The following is a 22409-nucleotide window of genomic DNA, read 5'->3' as shown; positions in this document are numbered from 1 at the left end:
CAGGCTGAGGTGATGAATCTGCAGTGTTGAGGCTTGCCTCTGTGACCGAGCTGCCTGGAAGCCTTGGCTTGCTCCAGGGGTAGTCCAGGGCAGATACAGGGAAGTCCACAACTGTGAGCTGTGTTTGTGTTTGGCATTAAATCTTTGTGTGGTTTCACTTCTCAATTTTAAACAGAGTGGTGTTACACATGGTGACATATTTGGATGATTTGCATTTACCAGGCTTCACATGAACTATTCCCCCTGTGCTTTTGCAGCTCAGGTGGTGTTAAGCCTGTTAGAACAGCAATCAACATTGATGCATCATGGAAATTTGAAACTAATTGCTAGTGTTGACCCACTAAGGGGTTGTGACTCACCACAATAACCGCCTTCTCCCCATTGTCACTACCTGCAGAGCAAAGCTTCACACACACATCTCTCGAACGCAGACAAAAACTGCTGATGGCTGCAGTTAAGTTTCTAAAGCGTAGCACTATCTTGCAAAACCATTTCGCAATGCTTGCTCCTGCTTACGCTCACTTGTGCACTTGGGTCAAGTTGAGGCTGCCAGGGAGCAGTTCGTAATTTCACATAAACACATTTTGCTCTATGACTCTCACACTGTTCTGTTCACTCCTTAGCATTCACATGGTTACAAGATAAGTGTACTACCAATCTCCAAGGCTGTTCTTGATCTTAAGACACAACAGTGACCTTGTGTGCTGTAGGCATGTAAAGAACTATGACAGGCTCTTTGCTTACAACTTACTAAAGAGATAAGTGCTCCATACAAAACCAGAATACATCTGTTGATTTGTTGGATTGTGAAAGTATTGCAGCTGTGCCAGTGGACAAGGCTCCCCTGCTTTTCACAAGCAAGAGCTATGGCATTGTCAAAACTACATATGCTGTTTTTTTTTTTTCTTGTTCTCCAAACACCTGCAACTGCATACTGTACACACATACATACCCTTCCAACCCACCTTACTATATTGTTTGTTTTTCTCTGCGACAGAAGTGCAGCCAGTGTCGGCTTACCCAAGGCCCGTCCTCTTTCTCTCCTGCGGAGGTAATTCCCTTTAAAGTGCTCACACACTGCCAGGGTCAGAGGTGCACCCAAACAAGGCATCTAATGTTCCACAAAGCTTTTATTCCACCGGTCATGGTATTCAATTCCTGAGACTTGCACACTTAACTTCAATGCAACATAGATCACACTAGCTTATTGTTGAAAAGCGTCGTGTGAACATAAGAGAAGGGCAGCTGTATAAGAACATATTTTAAAGATAGGAGAGAGCATTACATAACAGGGAAGATGTTTGATTGTGAAATTACAGACATGAAAGCACAAGTGCCTTTCTCTTTTACTCTTGTTTTGATGAAGTTTGTTCAGGTATACTCAAGCAACATTGTTTTCAGGTTATTCAAGTTTACCCAAGAGAGTTGTCAGCAACACATGAAGTCTGTTGTAGACCTGTCCTTCCTTTACTTTCTTTCCCTGTTCGCCAGGCATGAAGGGTCAGGGTTCAGTGGCTGACAGGAATGCTTGTGAGCATGCCCTGCTGGGTGGCATGCGTAGAGGCATAGAAGGAGCATGAGTGGGAGGCTCACTTTATCTGATCAAAATGCTCCTGTGTTTTTTATTTTTTATAAATGCTGTGCCTGATGCGTCTGCTGTGAGTCCTTATAAGGCATTCCGTTCCACGCCCGCCACATACAGTATGCACACACAAGCACACACAGGCCATGCCACACAAATGACTCCTTGAAGGGCTTCGCTGACTTTCTTTTTCTAGGTGCCTCCCATGGTGGTATGGTGTGGAGAGGGGTAGGTTGTGTTAGAACAGAAGGTGTTACATAAGCTTCAGGTTTTTGCCTCGGTGTGTTTGTGTCAGCACTCCTTCAGTAGCGCACTGTAATATATGCCAATGTTTGAGTGTGCGTGGCTGCCTGGCAGCTGTGCAAACACTGTTTGGGTGATCCAGGCCTCTCTTGATGTGGTCTGTCAATGAATTGGGCCAAACAGAGCAAACTGGTCCATTTTTCATCTGATGCGCACCATGTCAAACTGAGGACGATATGGTATGCCAGATCTAAACTTGATTAAGGTTGAGGGTCAGTCCAGTTTCAGAGCATCACATTGTTCGGTAGTGTTTGACCAGCCCATGTCTGTACCTAGAGGGCAACAGATACCAGCTTCCTCAATCGGGCCTCCTTGTGCAGGTCAGACATGTCAACTGGATAGTAGTGAAGTAGCTGTTTATGAGTTTCCACAATGATCTTGTGTTACATCAAATGAAAAATTCAGTCAGCGCTTCATTCATTGCGTCTTCATTCAGCTCATCATCTGCTTTGTAAAGCCCATATAAACATAAAACCATTATACTGCGTGGGTCCTATCTTCTCTTTTCCCTCGTGACTACACGCCTTAATCTATCCATATAAAGCTTAGTCATAAAGTAAGGCGTGTTAGCGCCAGATACAGCAGTCTGCTAAATGGTAAGCATATGGTGAGAGAGAGTGAGAGAGAGAGCAATGGGAGGGGAGCTAGGGGGTTTAAGGGATGGAGAAAAGGGAGACCATCCAAGGTGTGGTCGATATGGTGGTGGCGAATATACCTCGCCATTCTCAAAAATAACGAGGGATCGAAACGATTAGAGTGCAAAGAGTCTTTAACAGCTTCTTGTTTTACTCACATTCCACAAAAAGCCAACAACCAAAACAAAGGAAAATATGTTCCTTGGCAGCGGGAATAAAGCATTGACAAGCTTTTTTTTGTAACAGGCAACTCTTTTCAATCATTCACCCACCCACTCACACAGTTCCTCCTCTAGTGTTCCTCCCCCTCCTTTCCCTTTCTTCCTCTGTTTCCAATGTCTTTCTGTTGGCCACATGAGTTTCTCATGACGCCTTGATGTGGTGCATAGTGAGTTCCTGGTGAGTGCACTTTGTACCATCCCCAGTCATTCCTGGCTTGTAATTCCTGAGTCATGGTACTAGACGCCTGCAGCACCACACGCCACTGGCTGTCCGACTGTGCGTCTGGTTGGCTCGCTTACTGGTTTCTTCTACCACAGGCCTCGCTCCTTCCTACATTACCAGTCTGACTGTGAACCCTAACTGGCCTCACACTGCCCCAAAATGGCTCCACAACCACCCACTCATTTCAGTATTGTCCTGCATGCTTTATAGCTTTTTTTTTTTGCTCTCTTGCTTTGTTGCTGTTTCTGTTTTTATGGCTCTACATTTAGGAGCTGTGTTTCCTATAATGGGATGGAAAGTAAGATAGTTTAGCCTGCTTTGAGAATCAGCTCACTGTCCTGAAAGGCAGTGGGTCTGTTTCACCATGGATGTTCAGCTGTCCTCAATGAGGCCATGTCACTCATTTTATTCAGTGTATGTTCCAGATTTTCTTCCCTTGTTTTCTCTTTTGTCTGTGTTTGCTGCACACCACCTGTTTTTGGAGTCAACATGCATTGCATGCTGTTTTTGTAATCAGGTGAACAAATGGGGCACAGCCGCAGACTTCATGTGTATCAGACCTACAGCATCAGAGATGTATTGATTGATTGGCCTGCCAAAACAAAGAATGATAAAGCAGAATGTGTTTGCGTGGGTGCCTGGGTCTGCTGTGTAGGTGCGACTGTGTGGCGCTCATGATGAGTTTGGCCTCATTGACGCAGTCAAATGGGAGGCACATGTGTGTTCTGGCAGCCATGGAGGAGGTTTAGGTTTGAGACTTCGTGTAAGTTTTTAGGCTGCCTCTGGAGTTTAGTTGCAAGAGTGAACACAGTTGGATTCCGTTATCTGCCTAGGCTGACATCTGCTGCCGACACATCCAGAACATAATGATAATTTGATTTTGACAATGTTTGGTTTCATGATCTTTTGATGAAATAATCTACACATAAATGCTAATTAGAGATGCTTTCTTTGCTGTCCAAAACATGTGTTTGTTTTATGCACAGTTACAACTAACATGACAAAGTCTGAATCATCAAATAGGAATTTTACAAGATATGGTCACTGTTTCCTTCATGACCACTCTCATTGTCAAATGAAGCAGCACGATATCCCCTGACGTCCAGTCATTCTTTGATGGAATGAGTCACAGCCTGTCTGTGCATGCTTGTGTGTGTGTGTGTCTGTCTAAGAGAGAGAGAAATGAAGAAGTGAACATGAGGTCACACATCTGCAATGATATGTACACGCTTTGGAAATGACTTTCATCTCTTATTGCAAAACACTTAGCTGTAACTTTCCAAGTATCTTTAGATCTTATAATCAGCAAAGTCAGCCAAAGCTGAGGTGTTTCAGATCGTCACCAAAAATAACAGATACATCTTAAATAAGATAAAGGAGATGTGGCCAGATGTTTGATGTTTTACACTCCTATTAGCCATGGAGCCTACACTGAGCTTAAAATAGAAGGGTAATTTATCATCTTGAGTTGAAGCCATTTTGCCACTTGGACCACAAGTCATTTTTGGTCACATTAGAGGAAAACAAGAAAGCTGTGAGAAGCACATTAGAGATTGTAAAACAGAGGTGGAATGTGAGGCATGCAACATGAAAACACTGCGGTCTGGGGGGAATTTATTTATCAAGTATCCATCTGTCGCCCATAGTTTGCCTTCAAACAAGCAACAAGCTCTTATATATATATATGTGTGTGTGTGTGTATAATTGGTCCCAGCCACTACAACACTTACATGTAAATGCATTGCACAGGAGAAGGGTTGAGTTGCAAACAGTTTCATTGATATGTGCAAACGTGTGGCTGTGTAGTGTCCCACATAATTCACACTTATATCAAGAACCTGGTTGTGGAATGTATCGGTTTGGACTAAAAATGGGGCAGTCACCATGTTTTGTGAAGAAAAAAATGCAACATGGAGAGTAAACTGTTTGTCAGATATGTCGTGTGTTTGGTTTAAGGCCTAAACAGTTCCCCCAGAGCATCCCATGTCTGTTTATAACAGGGAGTCTGGGAGGGCAGCAAGCCTGGATACAGCTAGGCTAACACCACCTGCACTCTCCAGTACTGTGCTTGCCTGTCAGCTTCCTTTTCTCGCCACTATGTCTAGCTCTGATGGATAAAACAAGACTCAAATCCTTTTGGACTAAGTAGTTCTTTCATTATAAATATTTAACATGTATGAAGGTCTTGGAAAACCTTCAAGTTGTGTGTAGTACTGGTGCGTACTGGAATTTAGCTTCTTACCAATATTATTGTCAGCCTTCTCAAAGTAAAAAAAGGAACCTGCAGGTTGTGAAATGGGCTGTTGTGAAAAGTACATTACTGTTGCTTAATCTCTAATACTTGAGGCATACCTAAAAACTGTTTTCTTACTGTTAAAGATCACAGAGCAACAAAACTTGTAAGCAGTTAAATAGGGTCCAGATCCTACTGAAAGCGCCTTGTCTCTGTTTCCCTCATTGTGGAATAAGAGAATTTCCATCAAGCTTTTAGGAAAAATATGTTTAGCGTCTGTTGGCGATGGCGCGTATCATTTCAAGCTTGGAGGTAATGTCATATCAAGCGCTGAGACTTTGGCATAAACAGTAGAGTTAATGCACTTTCACATCATAAGCTAATATGATTTCAGAGATGGAAGGAGTGGAAGAAAGAAAGACAGCAAGGCAGCTATGGGGTATTAGTCTCACTTACAGTCTGCTTCAGTAGCCGGTATGTCTGTGGTGGTGATGATCCTGGACAACTCTAGTTTCATGGCCAAAGACAGATGTCAGCAGTAGTGGCCTCGTCCCATACAGCTGCTTTACACCACCACAGGCTTGTGCTTCTAGAGGGCAGCCAGAAGCCAGTGGTGGGAACCTAAGAATAAAACTAGTGTTTCAGCACTGTTGTCCATGATGGTGGGATAGCTCGTTTTTGTGCATTGGATCTCTTTAGGTTAACACTGTCCTGCATTGGAGCAGGCTTGGGTCTAGATATGGTCTTGGTTCTTTACTTTGACTTGACCCAGGCCTACACATCTATTCCTGGTGGTTGGCATTGAGATGGAAATCTAAACAGCGGAGCGGCTGGCTGAACAAGCAGCCTTCTCAAAACCAGACTGCCACCCAGTCCTCCTCCTCTTGCTCCTCTGCGGCCCTCAGCCACCACTTTATCACCCTGTGGCGTTCAATGGGCTTCCTTCATGTTGGTAGGGTTTATGACCCCGCGTTCTCAGACTAGGGTTCCAGATATGGATCTTCATCAAAGGCTCTCTCAGATACCACTGTCACCTCTGGTCTGCTGTGGGCAGACTGGTCTGCCTTAAAGAGCCGATTATAAGCCTCTGGCAAGTAGCCAAGACCTTGTCTCTTTTTTTCCTGCGCTGTGCGGTGACCCAGCTGATATGTACCTGTATACATGTAAGGATATTCAGGAAGGGTTTGAGGCCTTAGTTTCACCCCCACCTGAACCCACACCTCACCTCACTTCCCACAGGAAGTGGCAACTTAGCCACAGGAAATTGACTCTTTTGCTGATTAAAAAAAAAACCCACTATACAATGAACACTGATACTGGTATGTATAAATAAATAACTATTTGACCCTTAACATGTTTCACTTTAGAAAAGCCCAGCATTGAATAGACCTTTAGATGCCATCCTCATTTTTTTAACAGGCCACACTTTTTTCCTTGCACCAACACACACCCACTCATTGGGTGAACTCTATAGGGCTATTTATAGCTCAATCGCATGATAGAAAGCATATTGTCTCTTATTTGTTGGGTCTGGTTGCCTGCTCTGCTTCTATCGTTGCATCATTCTGAGTGGAGGCAGCAGTCCAGGCTTTATGAATGAACTGAGTCTCCGCCAGAGGCTGGGAGATGGCACTGATCCCACTGTGATGTCACTCCAGAGACAAGGAGAAGAGAGGGAGCTTTTATGAGACCTCCCATTCATTCTTCAGTCTCTCTCTAGCTCCCTCCGCTGTGCCCACCCCCGGTTCTCTTGTCCTGTGATGGTTTCATATTACATGTTGGTGACTCATCCCCTCCCTATTGAGTCAACCCCTCACCCACCCGAGATGCTCCCATACTATCTTCCCTAGCTCTGTCCTGCCCTGCCCAGCCCTGCCTGTTCCAACCCCATAGACTTTGGCCCCAGTCTCAAAAATCCCAATTTCACGCCCACGCTCTGGCGCACAGGCGAAGAAGGCTGCTAATTTAGTTCCTGTGTGTGTGTGTGTGTGTACATATGTGTGAGTTTAACAGACCCTCCATCTAAGGTTGGGTTGGGGCTTGGTCCATAAGGGCAGGGCGGTGGAGGTGCACAGCTTGTCAATGAGAATCCCTCTGGGAAAATATTGTCGTCACACTCAACAGCCTGTCCATTACTCATATCATGGCAGGAGGGGTGTGGCTAATCAATACCTTTTTACTGTACATCCAGACTAAACATTAGTCTCACTTCATCATGATTCTTAGAATAGCTGTACTTATAATTCCTTCTACATCATTAGGGGCAATTTGTTTCATTTTATACTTTTCAGTCCATATGATCTTTTTTACTCTGAGTCTTGTTTGTGTGCCATAATGTTTACTGTGATTTACACCCACTCCCACATTTGTGAGCTAAGTGGATGGAACTCATTTTGCGGACAGACCCACACCATCTAATGTGGAAAGTGATGACTTGTGGATGCTCTAACTCTCAGTACATACTGACCATTCTGTGTCTAATGGGACTCACAGGCATTGAAATCCTATCAGGACTTCATCATTTACTAGAGATTGTCTAGATCCAAGCTCGCCTCTCCCACTAATGGATGCACAGTGTACATTAGCTCTCCCGCAGATAACTTTCATATGGATCATTCACCATGGAGACTGCTCTATTATCATTGCACTTTTCAGTTTTCTGTCTGCCTTTCAGCCTCACTCTGTCCTCTGCTTCACGTTTTTCATGTTTCAGTTTTCCAAAGATACCACAATACATGTACAGCAATACTGTAATAAGTGAAATGTTTTGTTGAAATAGCAATTTGCCTTTGTCACCTTACAGTCCAAACTTAGAAGGCATTTGTTGTGCTTTGAATTGCAGAATTACAGTAAACAAAAATCCCACTTCAAACTCATTTTAAGCAGGAGAAACAAGTAATTCAAAATGAAAACAAAAGAAATCACGCAAATTGCAGTCCACGTTATAATTTGCTCTGTAATCATGGTTGACATATTTCTCTCTTTTTCAAGCGCCTAATGGCAGTTCTCATGCACGATGGTGTTGAGTATCTTTGATGGAGGATTTAGTGCTCAAGTGGGTTCAAGTCTGTGTGGGCAAATACACACTGGGTCTGGGTTGATAAAAGCGATGGAGAGGGAGGGGCGTAAACGGTTCGAAAGTGCAGACAAACTGCACTTGATCCAGCTTAAATAAACTGCTGCATTTCGCCCCTTGCCTTCACATCAAAGCGCAGACTGTCTGAGCCCAAGTCCCATCTCAGTTTGCAGCCATACAGTTTTTGCACTACCGATGCTGCTTAAAAGTAAAATGAGCTCAGTAGAGGCCTACACAACCTTGCTGTCAGAGTTAACTTGTAGACAAAGTCAGCTCACTCAGGTCTTACTTTCACTGTGAAACTGCACTATTTATTTTGGTGTCTCAGCTGTGTCTGACAATAGTTAACCTGGGGTCTTGTAGAACGTGTCTATTCTGTGTTTGTTCTCAGCTCTTCTACCTTGCCTTTACTTTCGACTTGAATTAAAAACGTTCTGTTTGTACACCAGTGTAACACAGAGCAATATATTATTACAGGCCTAATTGAATCACGTGAAGAACCAACAAGCTCTTGTCTGTCCTCTGTCTTGGGCCTTGTTGCGAGGTTTCTTTCTTTAGACCAAGAAAATAGAGGGAAAAAAAAAGAGCCAAAGACAGAAAAAAGAAACTGGGAGACCTAATTTTACAAACAGCCAGACAGACATTGGTTACATGGGCGAAGGAGGGACAGCTGCTGTGCATTCCAGACGAGGTCGAGACGTCAGCGAGTGGTGAAAACAAGCATGAACTGTATGTTGCCCCAGTGTACTACTGGCAGACGAAACCACCAGCCTGAGGAGATGCCAGAACATCTGGGTTCGACGACTGGTGGTGCTGTGAGAGAAGTGACACAACTTTTCCTCATTTGCTTTCAACCTTTCATGATCTGGCTTTTAATGATTTTAACAGATGTGCAAAGGAGACAGGCAATACAGATGAGATGAAGAGAATCTGACCCTTGATTTTATCCAAAATTCCCTGTTGTGGTTTGCTGAGGTTTAGCATCACCCACTCTGACCCCCCCCCCCCCCCAAGGTTGATTAGACAAGAACATGTGTGCTGTGTCATACTGCACCCTCTTACAGATCATGATATCTGTTCCTCTTTGTTGTGTAAATAATGTGGGCGTTCTGTGGATTGAATGATAAAGGCTTGTCAGTTAATCGGAACTCTACAGAGCTTTTTTTGTGTCTATTTACAAGTCATTTGTTGAGTCTCGGCCAGATTAGTCTTTAGCAGTCTATTCTAGTGTTTGTAGCCTAGGGTCTTTCTCCTTCTCCCCTTGTCATCACCCTTGCCCCCCTCCCTAAACCCATACTTCTGCAGCCTGGTCAATCTAATTAGATGAGTGCAAGTCATCAGGCACTGTTTAAAGCCATCAAAGGGAGCTCTGTTCCGCATTGGGTGCCCACTGGCTGTGAGCAGAGAACAGTAACCCTAGTGTGAGACTCAGACCCATTGAGACAGCCCACCCCCAAATCTCCTAGCCACCCGCCAGTAGCCAAAGTGACATCATCACCTCATCCCTCGACCCTTGACCTCTCAGAATGTTTGACCCCATGCTTGGTCTGGTGACAGTAGGCCCACTGTGTAGGGGCAACATGGTAGGAGGGCTAGCAAGGGTCATGGTGTCACTGATGGGCACCAGGCGCTGTTTTCCCACCCAGAATGTGTGGGTAGGAGAGAGGTTAGTATTTGTAGTATTTGCAAATAAACCTGCATGTTTATTTTAATGCAGAGTGCCAGATGAGTGGGATTAAGACCTCGTCTTTAAGTACCAGAAACTAGACACAGACATTTGTTAGAAAAAAGTGGTTGGAGCTCAGCATGCACTAAATTCAGCCTACCGAAGCACATGCAAAATATGTATATGTGTGTAAAAATAACCCACATGCATTACCTACCTGTCTTAGTGTTTTAAACAGTCGGATTGAACTGTGTGACAACTCTTGTTTAAATAGATTGGCTCTGATACAGAGACAGTGACTGTCTAGACGGGATGTAATTGTTGAGCCATGTTGTTGATCACGGTCAGATACAACCGTGTTGATTTTGTTTGTGTAAGTGGGTGCACGTGTGTGTGTGTGTGTGTGTGTGTGTGTGTGTGCGCGCGAGTGTGTCTGGGTGGATTCACAACCCGAACCGCATTCACAAGTCTCTCTTTCCCACCCTCTCTCTGTCTCAATTCAATTTTCCATTCAATAAGCTTTATCGTCATGAAACACAATACAGGATGCATTGTCGTTTCTTTGGTCAATAATGATTAAAGCAGTATATATAATATTAGCTTAGCAATAATTGTAATCCTAAATGAAATAGATATTGATATTACTCAAAATAATATCATAATCAATGTCTTTTCCTAATTTGTGATTGGCAGATCCGGAGTGCGGAGATGTTCCCCTGCTAACTCCAGGAAGTAAAGAGATGATGTCTCAGGCTCTGAAGGCCACGTTCAGTGGCTTCACAAAGGAACAGCAGCGCCTGGGCATTCCCAAAGGTAAAACTCAGCTGCTTATATTCTTATGAATCCCTGCTAGCATTTTCTTTGGCAAAATGAAATAAGCCCTCTCAAAACCACCTCTGCGTGTCACATGTCAGGCACGTTCATTAAATCACTTCACACCATAGCATGCTTTAGATCATCCATCTCTCATCTCTTTGAAAGATTCACTGAACACTAGGAGACACCCAGTTACTCTAACAATGGCCTTACATTACATACATTTCACTCCAGGCAGACTGTCTGACTGCAACATCCAGAGAATGTAGACAGACAGTAAAATAATGAGTTAGCTTCCTAAATGGAGACAGACCACAGAGCCTCTCCATGCTGTTTGGAAACACCAGGGCTTTCAGCATGCATCTATGTAATCATACTATATCTGCAAACTATGGTTCTAGCTTGTGATTACAGCTGTCACTGCTGCCTCTCTGTTGTTGTTAATTGATTTGTTAGAGATAAATATATTTAGCATGGAGATGGTGTGATAATTGGCTGTATAACAAAAGATCTTGAAGTGTAAAAAGTGCAGTTTATAGTGCTATAACTATCATTAGTGCATTATTCACACGTTAATATAAATGTCTGACTGAATGGGAATATGTAGTATGTGCACTTCAGTCTGTATACATGTCATGTTGACAATCATGATCCTCTTCAGATCCCAGACAGTGGACAGAAAACAATGTGGCTGAGTGGCTAACGTGGACAGTGAATGAGTTCAGTCTGAAGAATGTTGACTTTGATAAATTCTGCATGAATGGAGCCACCCTGTGTGCGATGGGGAAGGATCGCTTCCTGGACCTAGCACCAGACTTTGTGGGTGACATCCTTTGGGAACATTTAGAGATGCTTCAGAAAGGTAAGCAGATGAGTTATTATGCTGCTTCTCTAATTGTTTTTTAGACATTTGCATTACATAGGGTGATATCACTTCTTGCACCAATTTCGGACACTGTTGGCATTTGCTATAGTAACAGGAGACAAACAGGAAGACACAATTTAGCTCAGGCCATTAATTTTTGATAATGCTGGATGCAGTTACATGATACATGAAATCAATGACGAGGTCACTGACGCTCATTCTCTATCTATTTTTCATGAAGAGGATACAAAGCATTACCCCATCAATGGACTGACCTCCAACTTCCAGGAATCACGTTATACCTCAGACTACTTTGTCAGTAAGTACTCATCACACTTGCAGTCAATCACTCTGTGTAATAGCATAAAATGCATGGCTAAAATATGAGGAGGAGTGGTTTAGTGTTGCAAGTACAACATTAAGTGCTAGAAAAAAAGGAATCTCTTTCCATTGTATAAGATAAAAAAAAAACATGTGGCTACTGTAGGTTTTGCTGAAGTGAGGGATATGTCCAATCAATAATGCCTGCCTCAAATCCTCAAGATTCAACTCGTGCACTGAGAGCTGTTTTTTGTTACGGACTGTTCTCACCCTAAGCATTTGGGGTAATGATTCCACTCTCTGAAGATTGATCTTTCTCTTCTGCTTTGTTCCTCGCTTTCTTTCTCTGCTTTCTATCTACACTTCTTTCCCTTTTGTGTCTCCAGGCTACGGTGTTGAGCATGCTCAGTGTGTCCCCCCCTCTGAATACTCCGAGCCCGGCTTCATCACAGAGTCTTATCAGACACTTCATCCCATCAGCTCGGAGGAATTGCTGACGCTTAAGTATGAGAGCGAATACCCTGCTGTCATCCTACGGGACACGCCTCTCAATCCGCTGCAGGGGGACTACTTTTCTGTCAAGCAGGAGGTGGTATCCCCCGACAACATGTGTGTGGGACGCCTCAGCAGAGGTGAGGGGTCACATACTAAACGTGAGGAAGATAGTAGAGATTTGAGCGCAGTGTCAGATTAGTCTGGAGAACACAATGTGCTGCATTACTTCTTGTTTGGATTGTTTGATAAATGTGTCCACATGTGCGTGTGAGCGCATTTAAAGTGTTTGCGTGGGTGTCTGCGTGCGTGTGATTGTGCTGAAGCTACCAGAATCTTGTCATGCCACATCAGCGTGCATGTATTAGAAGAGAAGAAAAGCAGGCCCTCTGGTTGGTTTGTGGTTCAGCAAACCCGTCTCATACACTCTAGACTGGGTTGGGGAAAAAAATGAAAACTCTATTTGTTTTTGTCAGTGTGATACACGGATGTAAGCCACAACGTGTTCTCTCACCGCCTGTCCTTTATGTAAAACGGTTCAAGTGGTGTAACCTTCAAGAATTTTTTTTTTTTTTTTCTCATCTTTCCTCCCCACAACTTTCTGGCTAAGGAGATAGAAGGTGTCATCCTCAGTTAGCAACAAGCGTGGGGTTTTCTCATGAAACTGTTTTTCTGAATGTGCAGGCTTGTTTTCTCTCCCAGTGATAGTTTACAGAGGAATTAGTGGCATGGTTTAAATTTATAGCCATAAAGCCAGGATTTTCTCCTCACAAATCCCCAGCTGTATAAATGAATAGCGTGTGCAATGTACATTATACAAGCCTCCCTCCCTGTGCTTTAAGCATTTGCCTGTAAGGTATGAGGTCCAATCCCCATGCATGACACATACCAAGCGTTTCAGCGTTGTGCTCTCCAAACGTGGGAAAGTATTTCGTAGCACAACTGATCCACATCCACATGTGGCTTCAATTTCAGCAGTTGAAGATTTCGGCATCAATCGAGGCGCTGCATTATCTGTCATTTGATAATGACTCACCATTGAACGACTCCTCTTATCTTTCCCAAGGTCAAAAATAGCAAGGCAATTTGTGTGATTGTCTTGCCCTTAAAATCTAATCCAAATGGTGTTTGTAAAGGGAAAATGAGGTGTGAAATGGGGTGAGACATGGCACTGTACAGAACAGTATAGCTTAGTGACGAGGAACATAATTTACTAAGGTGTTGTTTATTTCTGTTTTGATAAATATTGCTCCTTACAGTAACAATTAACATTCTTGTGCATTAAAGTACTGAAGAAAACAGCTCTATAAACCCATTACTAGAAACATGTTTTGTTTTTTTACAGGAAAAGTGAAAAAGCCTTACCTAATACAAATTCAGGCTTTATTTAAGACTTTTTAAATGTGATTTTCCAAAATGTACAATTTGCCCTTTCTGTAACATCTTTATTTATGTCTCTCTTGCTGTTTTCCTTCATCCTTCCCTTACAGGGAAACTCGGTGGCCAGGACTCCTTTGAGAGCATCGAGAGCTTTGAGAGCTGTGACCGGTTGACCCAGTCATGGAGCAGCCAGTCTTCATTCAGCAGCCTGCAGCGGGTACCTTCATACGACAGCTTTGACTCAGAAGACTACCCCACCGCCTTGCATGGCCACAAGCCCAAGGGCACTTTCAAAGACTATGTGAGGGAGCGCTCGGACCTCAGCAAGGATAAACCCGTCATACCGGCAGCTGCACTGGCAGGATACACAGGTAAGATCTAAAGGTCTAAAGGTCATAGTTTATAATTATAAAGAGAGTCCTACCTTGAAAAGTGCTGCAGCATTTTATAGACCTGTTTCACAGAAGACATTTTTAAAATGTCATAGCACGGAAAGCACAGAGTAACCAGTAACATTAATCATAGCTCTGTTCCATTTAGGCGTGCCAATAAGTTAGCCAGCATGCACAGTCCCAGGGCTGTGATACTGGTACACCTAAATGAAATCCATCCATTATTAATTACAATAGTTAGAGAATATAACAAAATGTAGAACTATGTTATTTATTATACTATATTTTTAACTATATATATATATGTATATGTATGCAAGTGAGCTCAAACATGGTGTATATGATTATTTTAGTGTGTGCATCAATAGACTTGTTGACATTCACCTTTATGCAAAAAATAAATAAATAAATGTTAGGCTGCAAAATTTCAATAACCATAAAACAAACCAAAAAAAAAAACTCACTTAAAAGGTTAACAACACATTTTCACAGAATGCAAATGTGCAAATAAAACCAGAAGCAAATAAATATTTGCATGTTCTTTTTTTGGGTGAAATATTCTCAAAAGATGCAGAATTGAGTTCCTGCTACCAGTTCTATAGGGAATAAAATTCAGTGCAGCTGTAACACACTTGTTGATGCTTTGCAAAAGCCCCAGATGTGGGAGTGCCTTAATGCAGCACTTTAAAAAAAACAACAACACCTTTTACCCTGGCAGCCCAAGTCATGCACATTACAGGAAACATAACAGATTTCACTCGAACCCTCTTCATCTTTTTCTCGATTCTTTTGTTCTGTCTTCACTTCACTCATCTACCTCCTTGTTATCTGCAGCCCGCATCTCAACCTATTTTTTTCCCAGGTCGTCCTAGCAACGCGGGTGATACATAGAATTTATGCCTGCCCTTGCATCTAACACGAGAGTAAAATTATCTCTTCATCTCATGAGGTATCTTCATACTCGTACATGCTCAAAGATCTGGTTTATGTTATGTTCTCCAGGTTGAATGAGATGTGGAGATATCTGCAAACTCTTCTAAAGCAAACGTGCTATTTTAACATCTGCCATAGCTTTTGGTCTATAAAAGGTGCATGAAAGAACTACCGCTGTTACTACTTTTAACGGTTTACCAGGATGTGTATGATAAGACTGAGCTGCTTCTACGGACCTAAGAAACTGAAACTTTTCTTTTAATGTAAAAACAAATGTAAGTGACGCATACAATAATGTACTCAGGTCATGTGGTGCATACGATAATACATATTAGTTATTGGAGTCTTTATGACATGCACTGCTGCTTTGAAATCTGGTTTGCAAGAACCATTGAACAGTTCCAGTGTAGACACTGAATTAATGCTGAAGTGTTTGGGACTTTTTCAGCCGCGTTTAAATTGTAGTCACAAGGCTGCGAGATTGCCAGCATTGGAAAAAGGGGAAATCCAAGCAAATTTGTCAATGTCATGAACAATACATACATCAGATATCAACAGACTACGCCAAGGTTGTTATGCACAACTTAATTGGTTATCTGTATGGTTTTAGTTCAAAAGCCTCTTACAGAACAATGAGTCATTCATTCATAATGATGCTGGAAAGTTGTAATGTACATATAATCAAATAACGAGGAGTCAAGACAGTCTGAAAGCCCCTGTAGTAACCATTAGAGACTGTGTTCCTCCCTGCGTCCCATTTGAGAAAATAGGACTTAAGCATGAAACTAAAAATAAATTGATAAAAATAAACATGATGCAAAAGCTTATATAGTGAAATGTGTAGGATTAATATTCTGGATGAAGAAGAGAGATTCTTACACCTACCACCTACCTACCTCTTTTGCTTTGACAAAAATCTCTTATGTCTAAATTTGTAAAGCTAAGCCTGTGGAAATATCTTCTTACATTCTGGAACAATTCACTGCTTCAATCTTGACGTCTGACATGAATGAGTAGTTACGAGAGGATAGATGACTCCAAAGAGCTCATGTGTGAAAGCCTGGCGAGTGTTTCCTGCCTAATGCATAGTAATGTATTCACACAGAGGAGATTGTACTTCCTCTGAGCTTTTACACAACTGGAAAAGGGCAGGAAGGAGGGGAAAAAAAATTATACTAAAATACCCCAATTTTCCTGAAAGGGAAAAATGTCAAGCATTCTGCTCTGGCCTTAGCTTCTATTAGCAGCAGTTATAAGAGTGGTAAGGAGAGTGTAGTCGCTCAGAGATGGAACATGTGTACATGTGTGCGCGATGTGCGTAATGTAAGTGGGTGGATAAAGAAATAGAGGAAGAAAAGGAAAGTAAGATAGAAACCTAACAAAACATATAAAAAAATAAAAATAAAGAGACAAGTTTTGTAAAATTCCAAATCGATGTTTATGACAGTTTGCTTTGCTCGGCTTCCTGTTCCAGTCACAGGGTGACAAGTAACACTCGTAGTGAGGACACGGAGCGTGTTAAGGCTGCAGAGAGATAAGTGAAGCTCCAGTTATCAGCTCTGTGGCTTCCTGTGACAATTTGCCATTTTACACCTCTGTCTACAGTAACATCATGCACTTTATTTTGCATCGCCACTAGATTCAGTCAAATTGGTACAAACTGGTAATGCTGATAAAATCACTTTTGAAATGTAAGAATCATGATTTGACATATCTAAAAACCAAAAAATCTCTAAATTAATTTTCCACAATCGCTACACGCTCTCTTGCTATAGCTGCATATACACAACACTCGTTTAGCGTGCCATGGGTCAGATACTTAACGCTGCTGTGAATGCAAGCCCCCCCGCCCAAGCCACACTGTATGCTTTTTCAATGAGGCCCATTGTGCATGTAGACTTGTAACATATTTTTGGAAACTTTTTTTTTTGTCAAAGGGTCGCCTACATTCTGGCGTGAGAGCACAGGGGGCTGGTAAACGGGCACTGTATCACCCTTATGTGGGCTCGCTGTTACAGTAGCAGACTTTTGGAATGCGAGTCAAAGCTTTCTGTCTGAAAGAGACCCAGTGTTGCACCGCTGCTTATTTTCCAAATTCGGGGTGGCTTTTGTCATGCACCTTCTCCAATCCTAGCAGGAGCAAAGAGGGCTCGCAAGCACATTTCAAGCATTCAAACCCACACGTCTGTTTCCCTGAAAGCTTTTGTTTGTGTTGTATAAGGGTACGTTTGGTTTTCTGAGGCACTCGAGAGTGGTGACTTTTGCTAAGCTTCAGTTTTGCTGAGGCGGTGTGCTGCATAGGCAGGTGTGATTTCTACATACGAGCCTCAAAAGTGGGTGCGTTAGTATATGCTCGAAAAACCACACGATCAAAGTGTACTGCAGTGAATCTAGTTCAGAGACAAGACCAACCTTTTTCTGGTTGTCTTTGTTCCGCTTTCCCTCCTTTTTTTTTTTTTTTTTCTTTTTTTTTTCCACGAGTTGTAATAAGCTGTTGTAATAGCGTTAGAGTTCACTTTTAACTTTGTTACGATTTACTTGTGAAAATATGCAGCCCATTATGACATTACAGATGACAAAGCAAACGCTCTCTTTCTCTCTCTCTCTCACACACACACACACACACACACACACACACACACACACACACACACACACACACACACACACACACACACAGCCTGTATTCAAGTCCTTGAGATGCTTGAGTTGCTGAAGCCTAAAGGCAGCCCCTCTTATTTTAAAACTAGTGATTTCATCAGTATGGAACTCATACAGACACAGACTCTAGATTCACATACTGCACAGGGCAACTGGCAGACAAGGGAATACAAAATGAATGGGACTCTTGTATTTAGGAGGACATTTGGTTCCACTGCTGTACTTAAAGTCTGACCCAGATTAGAAGGTTTACTTTGTCCCTCTTCAGACATTTAAGTGAATAATTGCTATGAATATTTAACACTTTCAGTCACACAAATGTAGTGATTACCCTCCTTTTGACCTGGCCTGCAATTTTTTCTCCTCTTATTCTTGCAGTGCATTGGCAGTCTCTTCCCAAAAATGTGTTTTACCACTTGTGTGTAACCCATAGCATCATCATACCATAGATTAAATGTGTTATGTACAATACAGACATTGAACTAATAACTGGACTATAGAACTTGAGTCTGGATATTTCCTCCAAGCTCATATTTATTAAATTAACACCATGCAGTGTCTACACCAACAACAACAAGCTTGTTTTCTAAATCCACACCTTCTCTCCCTGTCCCATCTGTTCTGCAGGCAGCGGCCCCATCCAGCTGTGGCAGTTTCTTCTGGAGCTGCTGACCGACAAGTCTTGCCAGTCCTTCATCAGCTGGACAGGCGACGGCTGGGAGTTCAAGCTTTCTGACCCAGATGAGGTGAGAGGTCGTGACACTGCTGGCCACTGGTACACGTGCTGGGAGGTCCTAAGTAGTTAGCCAGATGAACAAGATGTCTTGTGACTTTGTTTAAAAAAAACGTTTGCATGCCTTTTTTTGGCTCCACCGATCTTTCTGGAAGGGTTAGTTGTGCTGATTTTGCATTAGTATTGTTTCGTTTTAAAATGTAGATGATCACTACCACATAAAAAGAAAGCAAAAACAAACAACAAAACACAATGTGTCTTCGATTTTAAACCCAACTAATTTGTTACATATTTAATATATCTTTTTTTTTTTTTTTTGCTGTTTGGGTTTATAAATCAACTTGACAGGCTTGCTCTATGTGTTGTTTTAGGTTGCTCGGAGGTGGGGCAAGAGGAAAAACAAGCCCAAGATGAACTATGAGAAGTTGAGCCGTGGCCTACGCTACTACTATGACAAGAATATCATCCACAAGACATCAGGGAAACGCTATGTCTACCGCTTTGTCTGTGACTTAAAAAGCCTGCTGGGGTACACTCCTGAGGAGCTGCATGCAATGTTGGACGTAAAGCCCGATACGGACGAGTGAATGCAAAGAAGACAGAGAAAGTGAACACAAAAATTAAAGGGCCACGTGGACTGTGGCTCATAAAGTGGTCTTAACTGTTTGATAGAGTCGGTAAACCGTTTTTTTGGGGACCAAAATGTTTTTAATGACGAATTGTGGTCTATGTCAACTTCAAGCTCCTGTCTCTCAGACCATGTTTTAAAAAGAAGGCACAAGCCAAAAGCCTGTATTCATACCCTGTTGCATTTGAGATGTGTATGCGTGCGTGTGTGTGTGCGTGCGTGTGTGAGCGTGCATATGTGTGAAATGTACCGGTATTATTTAGCAGCTCAAGGCAGAAGGAGCACTGTCGGGTAGAGTTCAGGTTCTGTTCTGCCTAAGTAGCACAGCGGGGAAGACGAGAGGACCAAGACAAAGTCTGAGAGAACCGAGAAAAAGCGCAAAATAAAAATGATTCATTTCATTGTTGGGGTAAACAAATCGCGGGCGGAAAGTTCCCGCTATGAAAATGATGGTTGCCAAAATGTAAAAAACGAAGGAGGGGTTAAATGTCATATTTACATACATGCTTACTGTCTCTCTTTGGCAAAGAAAGAGTTTTCAGCTTGGACCAAAAAGTGTTGTTTTTTAATTTGTTGTTTGAGGAGCGTATGCTTGTGCCAGTATTATATTATTGATGTTCAGAACACCCAATGTAAACCAACCAGGCATATATTGGAAATATTATTTTTCTTATGTTGTCAATGAAGGTATTACAGTGGAACCAAACATTACATGCAAGTGTAACTGTTCTGTTCTCTAGGAGCCATTAACTGAAATGTGCTGATTCGTTATCAGACAACACTATAGATACCGGCCGTGTGCTTTGAAGGGTGTGAGGACATGGTGAGATTACTCATCCCAAGAGTGTCTGATAGACAGGCAACTGAAAGTAGCCGTTGCTTTTGAAACTGACGCTTTCACCTTTACGTACATGTTTGCCACCTTGTTAGAGAGACACATATTGTGACTGAAACTTATGCATTTTTGCATATACCACCAGTATTAGCAAACTGTAGACAATCTTATGTGGGGAAATTCAGGAGTCTTTGGTAAGAAGAGTTGTTTAATGTGCAGATTAGATGCATAATTTGTCGGTTCACTGTCCATGTTCGTGTTGCTTTAGAAGTGTTTGAATAGTCTTGTCTGTCTATATGATAAAATCACAAGTGAAATAGTTGAGGGAGTGATTTTTACAAAATCCTAAGATTGTCAGATTTTTTTTTTTTTTTTCCCTTTTTGTTAAGCCGTACATTTTGGTCACATGGAAACAACTGCAGTATAGAGTGAAGGTACAGTGTAGGAAAAAGGGACAGGCGATTAGAAAAACGTTGACTAGAGAGAATTGGAAGTTGTATGGGATAGGTGAAGGTGACTGAAAGGAATTTGTTGACCCCGCAGGTAATGATCACTTGTGAGGTCTGACAGAATTGATGCAAGTTGGCACTGCTTGGAGGTTTGCATTACATGGGTTGTGTACTTAATTTTCCACCGCCGTTGTGGTCGGATGCAGCTTTGAGCTGAAACCTCATCGCAAATGGAGACATTGAGGGCTAGTGGCAGACATTTGTATTTCATTTTTAGGTGTGTGAGTTACTTCTATAGTTCATAGTGAGTAACTCATCTATGATTCCACCCATATTTGTGCAGTTTGCTCAGAAGACATGCATTAAGTATCACTGGTTACCTTTGAGCAAATTGGCAGTGGTTTCCTCCCGACAGTGGGAAAAGTGTCTGTATACGGGCCTTATGGGAAATGCCAAAGTGGAATATCATCTTAGAATACAATGTTATTGTTTACAGTGGCTGAATGTTACCCATATGGATGAAAATAGCTTTTGAGATGTCTATTTGTACAGATTGTATTTCATAATGCTTTATTGAGACCCAGATTACACAAATAAGCAAGAGACAAAGCAGGAATAATAACCAAAACTCATGTGAGGTCTTTAGCCATGGTGCTTTGGGTATCATCTACAAAGTTGGAGGACAGGGACCAGAATTCTCTCATATTTTTTTGGAAAGTGTTGACTCTTCTTTCATCTTTTTGTTAATATGTTGGAAAACACACAGCTTTAGGACAAAGAGAAATGCCTTCATCGTTCTGTGTTTCCCACTGAGTGTAGAGAAGATATGCTGTATATGTTCATAATGTTTTAATTGGTAACAAAAGCTTGTCCCACATCATCAAGCACTGACTCACAAACCTTCGCCCATGCTTGTCATCCGTAACAAAAACTTCAACAAATGAATTAGTAATAAGCTGCACTGTTTTTTTTTTTGTTTTGTTTTGTTTTTTTCATTCTTTTCTGCATGTGGATGTCAAGGTTTCAAAACACTGTTTTCTTTTTCTTTTTTCTGTTTTATTTTGTTCAGGTTCATTTTTAGAGTTTTATGTTGGAAAGAGCTTTACAGAGTTTTAAACATAATTGTAACTGCTATCAGTGCCCTGGAAAGTTTTTTTTTTTTTCCCCTCCACACAAGGTCATAATATTCCTACGGTTGGCTTCATAAGATTATTGTGCTAACAAAAACAATGTTAATATTTTGAAAATGATTTTGTCAGGAATTGTCAGGTTATGTATTAATGAACCTTAGTCGGGCATACACACCAGTAGTTTGTGGCATATGCATATCTCAGAATGGATTCAGAAGGAAAACCGTTTTTTTGTTTTTGGATGTTTTTTGTTTTGTTTTTTCTTTTGTATATTTTATAGTCTCTGTATTTTTGTTATGAGATCATTTTTATTGTATTTAGTTCGCAAACATTTGAATATTTTTCAATAATTTATATTTTATAAAAGACGAGACGCAGACAGCTGGTGCTTTCATGGGAATTTAAAGGTAGCGCAGGACAAAATGTAGCGAATTCTTTTTTTGTTTTGTTTTGTTTTTTTATTCTTTTTTATACAGAAAATAGACCTGTCTGCTAGAGAAAAAAGGCTGATGCTGGCCCATCAATGATTTCTGCTGGAAAGGTTTTATAAACTGTAGCTTCTATTTCTAAAATGTACTTAATGTACTTCAAAATGTTATAAAATATATGTGAACAAAGATTTCATATTTGTGTGTTCTGTTGTTGTTTTTGTTCATGCACATACATTATAATTATACTTTATATTTAGTGCTGATATAGTACTATATACTAATATAATATATTATTGGGAGTCACCAGAGTCCTCTACAAAATAGGTAGAACAGAAAGAGAATGAGTCACTGATAGATGTTTCAAATGAACAGTTGATGCTGCAATAGTGCCTGACTCACCAAAT

The 22409-nt window shown here is 41.6% G+C and overlaps 1 protein-coding gene across 5 annotated transcripts in view; it reads left to right on the top strand.

Moving 5' to 3' along the window:
- Window positions 1-22198, top strand: part of ets1 (v-ets avian erythroblastosis virus E26 oncogene homolog 1) — a 37305-nt gene extending 15107 nt beyond the window's left edge. For 4 of the 5 annotated variants that reach the window (XM_019265320.2, XM_019265321.2, XM_027280260.1 and 1 more), the window contains 7 exons: window positions 10633-10752; window positions 11417-11617; window positions 11862-11939; window positions 12328-12573; window positions 13924-14184; window positions 18427-18545; window positions 18904-22198. In XM_019265320.2, the coding sequence (XP_019120865.1) occupies window positions 10633-10752; window positions 11417-11617; window positions 11862-11939; window positions 12328-12573; window positions 13924-14184; window positions 18427-18545; window positions 18904-19119 (1241 nt within the window). In that variant the 3' untranslated portion in view covers window positions 19120-22198. Of the gene's footprint in view, window positions 1-997; window positions 1052-10632; window positions 10753-11416; window positions 11618-11861; window positions 11940-12327; window positions 12574-13923; window positions 14185-18426; window positions 18546-18903 lie in introns of all 5 variants that reach the window. The other variant, XM_019265322.2, reaches the window with a different exon arrangement.
- Window positions 22199-22409: the final 211 nt, after the last annotated feature.

Source organism: Larimichthys crocea, chromosome VII (assembly GCF_000972845.2).
Source record: "Larimichthys crocea isolate SSNF chromosome VII, L_crocea_2.0, whole genome shotgun sequence".
Taxonomy (NCBI): Eukaryota; Metazoa; Chordata; class Actinopteri; family Sciaenidae; genus Larimichthys; species Larimichthys crocea.
The sequence above is the reverse complement of the archived record's forward strand: the minus strand, read 5'-3'. Positions and strand labels throughout refer to the sequence as shown.